General features: G+C 39.3%; 1 protein-coding gene across 1 annotated transcript; it reads right to left on the bottom strand.

Moving 5' to 3' along the window:
* Positions 1–2,055: 2,055 nt before the first annotated feature.
* LOC148023044 (uncharacterized) lies at positions 2,056–8,749 on the bottom strand. The gene is made up of 2 exons (XM_087695296.1): positions 8,471–8,749; positions 2,056–3,372 (listed from the first exon to the last, which is right to left on the bottom strand). Exons 1-2 carry the CDS (start codon positions 8,747–8,749, stop codon positions 2,056–2,058), a joined length of 1,596 nt encoding a protein of 531 aa, XP_087551422.1.
* Between the last annotated feature and the right edge of the window lie 807 nt (positions 8,750–9,556).

Genomic DNA, 9,556 nt, shown 5'->3' with positions numbered 1-9,556 from the left:
TTACGAACAGTGGTACTAGTAAGATCAATCTGTGGGAACAAACCTTGCATCTTATGTAGATCCCTCTTAGGAATCATTCATGCATGCTACAATAACATCCAAACTTGTTTTGGAAAGGTGTTTTGGACGAGAGAGAGAGAGAGAGAGAGAGAGAGAGAGAGAGAGAGAGAGAGAGAGAGAGAGAGAGAGAGAGGACTGACGAAAAGCGCAAATCGGAGAGAGAGAGATCTTCCTCCTTGAGCAAAATATGTGAAGGCGAAGTAGGAAACGATCCCACAGTTTCCATTGGTAATCGCATCGGCGATGCAACGGTCCTACCTTTCTCTTTACCACTTGCATTGGAACAAAAATTACAATATAAGTACGTGAAACAACTAACAAAGATAATTCCTTTCCTACAATAATAATACCTGGTCGAACATTTGTGAACCACTCCGTAGGTACTGACAAACGTTGATGCAACATCACAAAACAACCCAAATCCTTGAACCCATGCTTGAACCAATGCCTCGGTATTTTATCAGTATGAGAGCGTTGAAATCTCTTCTTATGGTTAACCTCGTACATATGCACTCGAAAACATTGCGTGTATCCACAATGTATAACTTCAATAAAAACTGGGAGCTTGATGTTAATATTAACATTATCATATAAACGCTCGATGACCCTTGCAAGTGTCCTTCTTATGATATCATTAGGAGCTACAGTGAGTAACGTGCACTATAGCTCCTTTTGATAGTCAGAAGCTGGGTAATAGTGCCACTCTAGGGTAGGCATTTGCAAAAGTTAAAAAAATAGTGAAATATGAGAAAAATATACTTCCAAGAGAGTATATGCCAACCAAACAGGGCATAGAGAGCAATTCATACATATGCAAAACCAACGTCCCTGCATGGTTTTCAATAACTATATCTCCACAAAGAAAGCAACAGAGAGCAATTCACATATATGCAAAACTAGTGTCCTACATGGTCGTCAATAACTACATCTCCGCAAAGAAAGCAATGCACATTACTGCACCTTTCGAAGAACATCCTTGTATACAATGTTTGTGGTCATATCCCCATCTTCTTCACCCAATAGCACTTTCACACCATGCGAAGATTTTACCCTTGAAAATGCAACATACAACTGAACATGTGTAAATATTGGTGCCTTTAGATAAAGCCCAACAATGAACAAAGTCTGCCCCTGTGACTTATTAATTGTCATAGCGAATGCCAACCGGATGGAAAACTGTCTCCGCTTCATAGTAAATGGCAATTGTGTAGCATTTGAAACAAAAGTAATCTAGGGAATAAAAACTCATTCGCCCACATTTACCCATGTTATTATTTGAGCATCTATCACTTTCCTATTGAAAGCTCTACATATCAATCGCGTACCATTACACATACCCCTTCCTGGATTTAGGTTTCTAAGAAGAATAATAGGTGCATTTATCTTCAACAACAATAAATGAGGAGGAAATCCACCTCCAAGGTTCAATGTATTTAAATACTCAACAGAGTACAAAAATGAGTCGTCGGTCTCTGCAATTGAATCTGTACTATAATACTGCATGACCTCCCTTGGCATTAGTTGCAATGTACGATCATTCAAAGTAGCCACCTCTGTATTCCGCGAGGCAAGTATAGCCCGCTCACTAAAATACGGCGTGTAGTCACCCACATTGGACACGTCACTATAGACATTATCAATCAATGTTTCGATAGACTGCCCTTTTAATACCATGCTAGGTGGAACACACAACTTATCACAACTTTCGGTAACACCCACTCCATCTCCTATTCCTTAAATCCAAAAGATGAACCCATTGTCCACCACACTACCACTTGTCGACACTCGCATATTGCCAGATAGCCTTAGCACCCTTATGTAACACCACAGATCAGAGCAACACAATGCAGCATTAACAATATCCTCACATGTTTCCTTTACCACAATCGGCAAGACCTGTCTAAAATCCCTCCCAAACAAAACAACTTTTCCACTAAATGGCTTATCACAGCTCATAACATCTCTTAGAGTTCTATCAACTGCTTTGAAGGCATATCAATGAGTCATAGGAGCCTCATCCCACAAAATAAGGCTCGTTTGTCTCAATAACCGAGCAATGTCACTTTGAACATGAATATTGTAAGTGGATTGATTATTTAATTCTACTGGGATTCTAAACCACGAGTGAGCTGTACGACCACCTGGCAAAAGTAAGGCAGCAATGCCACATGATGATGTTGCCAATGCTATATGACCGCCACTGTGCACCTTCGCAAGTAAACATTTATATAGGAAAGTCTTCCCAGACCCACCAGGACCATCCAAAAAGAATACATCCCCAGTACCTGTATCAACAGCATCCATGATTGCACTAAAGGCAATTCTTTGTCCTTCATTCAACATTCCCTCCATGGATTCAGAAATCCTATGTTGTTTTGATATTTTGTATGCATATTCATCTTGCAAAAGAGGGTTAGCATGTAGTTGTGAGTTTGGTTGATGAGGTTTAGGAAACCCATCAAAATCATAGAGTCTTCGTTCTATATGACGTAAAAGGTCTTGTAGATGCAACAAAGCCATGTTAGATGCCTCATGCTGCAGAACACTAAGAGAGGCATGCACGTGCTGTAGCTGTAATCTATACATGATATCCTCTACCATTGGCACCAAAAATCTTTCCCATAGATGGCCAGGCCGAGTTTGCTCACAAAAGAACAAAATTGCAACAAACAAAGTTTGAAGTTGAGCACCAGTTTGCACACAGGCAGCTTCTTCTAAGCACACAACATATTCATCATCACTCTCCAACATGCCCCTTGCAATGTAAGCATCCCTAAAAGTATGATAGATCACACTATCAACAATACGCAAATCTTCAAAAGAAGTACGTCCCCGACACTCTGTTAAAAGCATCCGCAAATAGTAGAGCTCACCACAGGTAGACACCACAAAATACATTTGACCACATGTATTCCCACACTTCCTTCTAGTCCACATCTTATGTCGTGCATTCCACACCCAATACACGGGAAAGTCCTGATAGTGAATAGTCCTAGCCTCTGGATGAATGCAGTTGCACACAAACCATTTAGTAAGAGTAGTTTTCTGGAGGTCTTCATTCCGCACAACATCTGGTATACTATCTGTATCCCGAAACACCACATAGTTCTCACCAGGTAAGTGTACCTGCAAACGTTGTATATCAGGCTTTTCATCATGCAATGCATAATCATAGATCCACCAACATGCCTTAGAGGCAGAAACATATCGTGCATCCAAATAACATTGTATCTCGTCCACCTCGTGAACATTGCCACCATTCCAGACTGAATCAACCCCAACAAAAAATTTTACGGTTGCATGGTCATGCCCCTTGTACACATACTTATACAAATACTTAATAGTCGCAATTGTCGAGCACACCTCCACATTTATGTGTGCATTGTATTTCTTACTCAAGAATGGATTATATGGAACAATCCATTGATTATCAATAACATTACCATCTATGATCACAGAGTTTCCATCATCTCGTCTTTGATAAATGGGATAGCCAGAACTATCAACCGTTGTCATGCCCACTAATTTTCGTGGGTAATCTTTAGTACATCTACCCTTGTCCATATAGGGACTCTTCGGGTTCAATCCTTTGCAAGGGCCATGAATGTTGCACTTTGAAATCGTCTCAAATAAGGCTGGAAACTTAACTCTATTGGGCAACTCAACACAAACCAGTCTATCGTAGTGACATGCTTTAGAAGGTTTAAAAGACGGCTCTGAAATTAGCAAAGTATGAGAATGTGGTAGCCCCCTCTTTTGGAATTCAATTACAGTAAGATAGCAGCCTACAACCTTTCCAAAGAGATCCTTCCGCAACAACGTATACATTAAATCAGCATGCTTTTTATGAAACACGTGAGCAGTCAAATCCGGACAGTCATAAGCACTTTGCCCATGGAATAAAGCATTAGTTATCTCCAACCACTTTGGATTGCATGTCATTGTTATAAAAAGGTTAGGTTTTCCCTTACATCGCACTATATCCATGACATCTTGATATAATTGATACATGTGCCTTGGCCCACTTGTGAATGACGACAGTAAAAGTATCTTCTTGCCAACAGAGGTATCAACAATCTACATTGACCCATCATCATTTGCCCCCACCATGTCTGCCAAGCCTTTGTAGGCCTCCGATCGCAACACTGATTGATTCTAGCGATACCAAGTTAACTTGCATTGCTCTATACTACAATAAGCATCAACAATAAATTGTTGCAATAGTTGACCAGCATGCAATATGCACACCTCAGTATCTTCGCGCACTTGAAGACGGAATGCATAAAACTGCATCTGGGTAACACAATTTTTATTGGACAATTCATATATGTTAACATGAACACTAACATTACTATAGGGAACCTTTACATGCCAACCATCATCTCCCATAGGAAAAAGGAGGACATATAGCATTGGCATATATGCTCTATGCAAGTTTGAAATAGCAACACATCGACCTCCCCGAGTGTAAATATGAATATTCCGACGATCAAGAGTACCCTCGTCACCTTGCCTTGGTATGATAGCTGCAACTTTAGTTGCTGCAAGAGCAGAGTATTGTTTATTGGTTCTTTGAACATAAAAAATACTCATTCTTAGTTCTTGCACAGGATTATTTTGCAATTGCAAACCCATTGATCTAAAAGCATGTGCATATATGTTGTGTCGATGCATCATACATTGAAGCTCCCCTAGCAAATTTGGTAATAAATCATGCATAACCCCCAGCCTATTAAGCAACTCATGCTCGGTATCATAAACATAGAGTTGTGCAAATCTTGGCCTTTCTTGACGCTGCACATCAGGAAGCAAAGTACCTATACAGTGATAAACAGAGCCATGCACTCTAAAGGTGTAATCATTCTCGATAACATGTAGCTCGTCAACATTAGCTCCGAGTGATACAAATGCAAGAGCACTGTTGTATGCTCGTATGTTGTTTTTAAATATCCTACTCTGAGGGTGCATACCATGCAACAAATCATGCAATGGCTGTGGTGGATATTGCAATGGTGGCAACATTACTTTTCCATTTTGACAACAGTGCCTTCCAAACAAAATCGACCCTAGCACCCGAGTCTCGCATCTCCACAACTTAACTGAACACCTTTCACACACTACACAAAGACTCCCCATGGAATGCACATCCGGCTCTTGAAATAGTAGTATTGACGTTGCTAGGTGAATGTCTGTTGCGGGCAAAGCATTTAAAATGGAGCACAATCCACCACTTTGGGGATAAAAAACAATAATATTATGAACACGTCACTCATTAGCCACAGAATTTTCCACATTGTGGTGATTTCCAAAATCTTAACCAACATGCTATTCAACTGGCTCATTATCCCCATTTACAAATTCAACACGGCGAGATAAACTCTCACAAACCACTCCACTAAGATTTCTCCCATGTTGGCACTTAGACATTGAAAGATTATTAACGTGTAACTCGAAAATCACATGATTAAGACCATTGCAACCACCCAGTGATGGCAAAACATTCGTCAAATCCACACCAAACTGTCGCGAGGCTTGAAATCCCCAAATGGTTCTATCCGGTGATGGCAAAACATTAGCCACATCTATACCCTAGTTCATGATGACCACTTAGAATCTCCTGATGGAACATCAGGTTTTCAATATCTCTGCGAATGGATCTACCACGATCTAAAATCCCTTTCCGAGCCCTGAGTCTAGCAACCTGGTGTCGCTCATACCTCGTGGATGTAAGCATGTCCCTACGAACATGCAACACAGTCTCTGCCAGTTGCTCGATGCGAACACCCTATATTGATCTAGTGGCCACAAAACCTATTATCAACATATAGACACATTTAATATTTAAATATCTAAATATTAAGATTAAATATCAAGACATAAAACCACTGCCATCGTAATTGAGTTAGTGCCTACAGCCCAGTCGATGTATTTGACTACAAAGACGCTGCACCCGCCCATTAGACAAAGAGAGAGAGATAGAGAGAGCCTAGTTGCTAAGATAGAAGTAACCTTGGTAATAAACACATGCACAATTAATCCATTTCAATTAACTAACAAAAGAAAGTAAACATGCAACCGCAGAAACGACTATCAATACACTTTATCAAAGGTATGGTTTGATTTCAAAACTAAATGTATCGCGTATATTCGATGTACACAATATATCAAATCTAAATATACCAACCATTATTGGACTATCAAATTTGCTCCATGTAAATATCAAGAAAGAGACATCATGTCATACACACTCAATACATTTTACTCAAATATGCTTTGTTGTATCAAGTGTTACACATCTTAGCACATTCCACGTAGGCTTTACAAAAAGGAAGCATATATTATCATAAAAAGTGCTAGCCACTTTAAAATACGCAAGACAATCCGAACCTATAAGTTCCAACCTAAGCAATTCTTGCGTTATACAAAGAGATCCTTCCACAACACATCCATTACACATATAGTCTCCTCATATGCGACTGTTCATCTAACGGCTCAATTGTTGCAACAAAGCATTAAACCTACTAACATTCATTTGAAACTGCAAGAATGGCAACCGACAACCCCTCTGGCAGATCACAGGTTCGTGGCCATCTCCAAGTCCCCAAATAGCCCACATATCATTCACCAGTAGATTCATTAATGTGCTTGTCTCAGAAATAATTGCTAAAAGTGCCCTTACTTCACCACCCAGATCAGTCTCGACACTTACTGGAGAATAGCCTGTGTGTGTTTTGTCTCGCACATAACACCATACAGACCTTTAGCTTGTTCATGTAACTCCATTGAGTACATGGCAAGTGCACTATCAACACGCGCACATAAACTTGTCTACATTTCCATCAACTCATTCATCTTGGCCTCAAGTTTTTTAAAGTCCGAAGCACCTAAAGCAGCCCTCGTGTCTCTTCGAATCTTTGTAGGCTCTTGTACATTTAGCAACATGCATCTCTTGTCCCCTTGCCACCTCTTTCATTTTTCGTACATTCATTCTATTAGAGCCCATACGTTGGCTGCAATGAAACATATAAACAATCATCTCCAAAAATATATATAGTAATACTTTGATGCAATCAAAATTAAAGAAGCTATCTTCCATACCAATGCGAATAGCTCCAAGATGGCAAGTGTCAAAGAGATGATGTCATTGCCATTTTGTTTAATTCAACTGAATCCACTACATTCAATGGAGTCGAAAGCACTACGTTGGGAATATCTCCTATGGCTTTGCTTTGTTCCATGGCTACACCAAACTTCAAAGAGAACATAGGAGTCGCACAATAAATAAATCTCAAATCTGTTTGCACACCAAACGTCAAGACATAAGTGATAGACACATTCGCAACCACGAACCCTAAATGCATGAAAGAATATATGTACGTTATGCATGAGTGCTATCCTACACACATGGCACTCACCAAGTACTAGCCACGCATTGCCTAAAGGCCCTACCAATGCATCTTCATTCATGTATATCCGCACAATCTTCTTGAGAGAAAAGAACATGTCCTATACAGGAAGGTGTCCCCAGTCTCGAAATACTTATTGGTGCCAATCCATAGGACACACAATAACTTACCAACTCACATTCGCAAACACAAACCCTAAATGTATGAAAGAATATATGTATGCTACACATGAGTGCTATCATGCACACATGGCACTCACCAAGTACCAACCACGCATTGCCTAAAGGCCCTACCAATGGATCTTCATTCACGTACATCTGCACAATTTTGAGAGAAAAGAACATGTCTTATACAGAAAGGTATCCCCAATCTCGAAATAATTATTGGTGTCAATCCCATAGGACACACAATAACTTACCACTCACATTCGCAACCACAAACCCCAAATGCATGAAAGAACACATAAGCCACCTAAGTATGAGAGAGAGAGAGAGAGAGAGAGAGAGAGAGAGAGAGAGAGAGAGAGAGAGAGAGAGAGAGAGAGAGAGAGAGAGAGAGAGAGAGAGAGAGGCATATGTACCCTAATTGCAAAACCAAACTATACAAAACGTCCCAACATATCAAAGCTGCACATCAAGATATGTATCTAATCCAATCTAAGTTACAAAAGTACATTAGCAAAATTGCTTAGTAATCGAGAGAGAAACATAGAGAAACAGAGAGAAAGAGGGACTATTAAAATGGTTTAAAAGTAGTTTTATAATTTGCAAGACGCATACGATGTGTTTCAAAATGAAGATTTTCATCAAACAATTCATTTAAGAAGTCTTGTAGGAATTACATATACCAAGACAACCATGGCAAAGAAGCACTGGTTAACATTGCCAAAAAACTATTGTGAACCACTCTTCAAAGATGCAACATTCTCTAGTGCATATCAAGGGCAATGAGCCTGCACGGCAATTCATCTGCGTTAACATTGCTGAAAATCTATTAAGCTAAACTTTCAAAGAAGTAAGTTGCACATCAAGAGCAATGTTCTCCGGTACAACTAAGCTCTCATCCTTGTGTGCAATCAACTCACATACTCCATCCTCTATACGACCTGCACTATTAAGAATATCTTTCAACTTCTCTTCTTGATCGTTCGAAGATCTAGCACACGGCCACCAATTTTTTTGGATATGTTCATAAATGTCAACTATATAACCCCTAATCTCTTCTAACTCGCCCTGTATCATTTCTCCATTAGCAAGGTCCCCTTCATATTTCTCTTCCAACATTCTCTCAATCCTCTGTAGACAGTCACCAATGTTCTCAAAAATTGAAATCGAAGCTTTTTGACGCCGAAATAGTGTCTTCACTTGCTTTTCAATTCCATCCAAGCGACAAATAAACCTCAAGGAACCAACGGAACTATCATGCCCTGCAACATGCTTAAGTGCACAACGAACAACCTTCTTCCTTGTGACCTCCTTTATTTTGTGTACATTCATTTGCACATCAGGAGTGCACTATATAATATCTTCTACAGACATATTCTTGTTTGCTGTAGAAATCTCCATACTGGACAAAAAGCATGCCTTAGCCTTGAGGGACATATATAATATTCTCGAAATTTAGAAACAGCAAAAACTCCCATGTCTAATACCGCCAAAGTTCAACTAACCCTCTCTCTCTGCTTCTCCCTCTCCCTCTCCCTTTCTATACACCTAACCAACCAACCAATGCACTAACTAACCAATCTCTAAACTAAAGTAACCTACCAACTAAACTAACTAAACCAAGTAAGGTAAGCAACTAATCTAAGGTAAAACCTACTAACTTACTTATCAATCATCAATTTATCTACTAACTTACAAAACTAAACCAACTAAACCAACTTACTATTTAACTAACCAACTTACTAATCAAATCAAACAAAAAATTGGAATAACTAAATAAACTAACTAAACTAAACTAACTTATCATCCTCTAACCCTAAACTTTAAAGTAAACTAAACTAAAACAAAGGATTAAACTAACCCTAACTTTTATCTACTAACCAACTAAACTAACTTATAATCTAAAGTAAACTAAAACAAAAAAAA

Source organism: Lygodium microphyllum, chromosome 16 (genome assembly GCF_053477565.2).
Source record: "Lygodium microphyllum isolate KBCC chromosome 16, Lygodium_microphyllum_v1.1.10, whole genome shotgun sequence".
NCBI classification, from domain to species: Eukaryota; Viridiplantae; Streptophyta; class Polypodiopsida; order Schizaeales; family Lygodiaceae; genus Lygodium; species Lygodium microphyllum.
Note: the sequence above shows the minus strand (reverse complement) of the source record. Positions and strands in the feature narration are given on the sequence as shown.

Excerpts from the sequence above, each read along its gene's own strand:
- LOC148023044 (XM_087695296.1), bottom strand. The coding sequence starts at position 8,749 with ATGTTGGAAGAGAAATATGAAGGGGACCTTGCTAATGGAGAAATGATA. Across the intron at positions 3,373-8,470 it reads TGCAACTTACTTCTTTGAAA|GGGCATGACCATGCAACCGT; the intron begins GTTTAGCTTAAT and ends TATGTGTACAAG.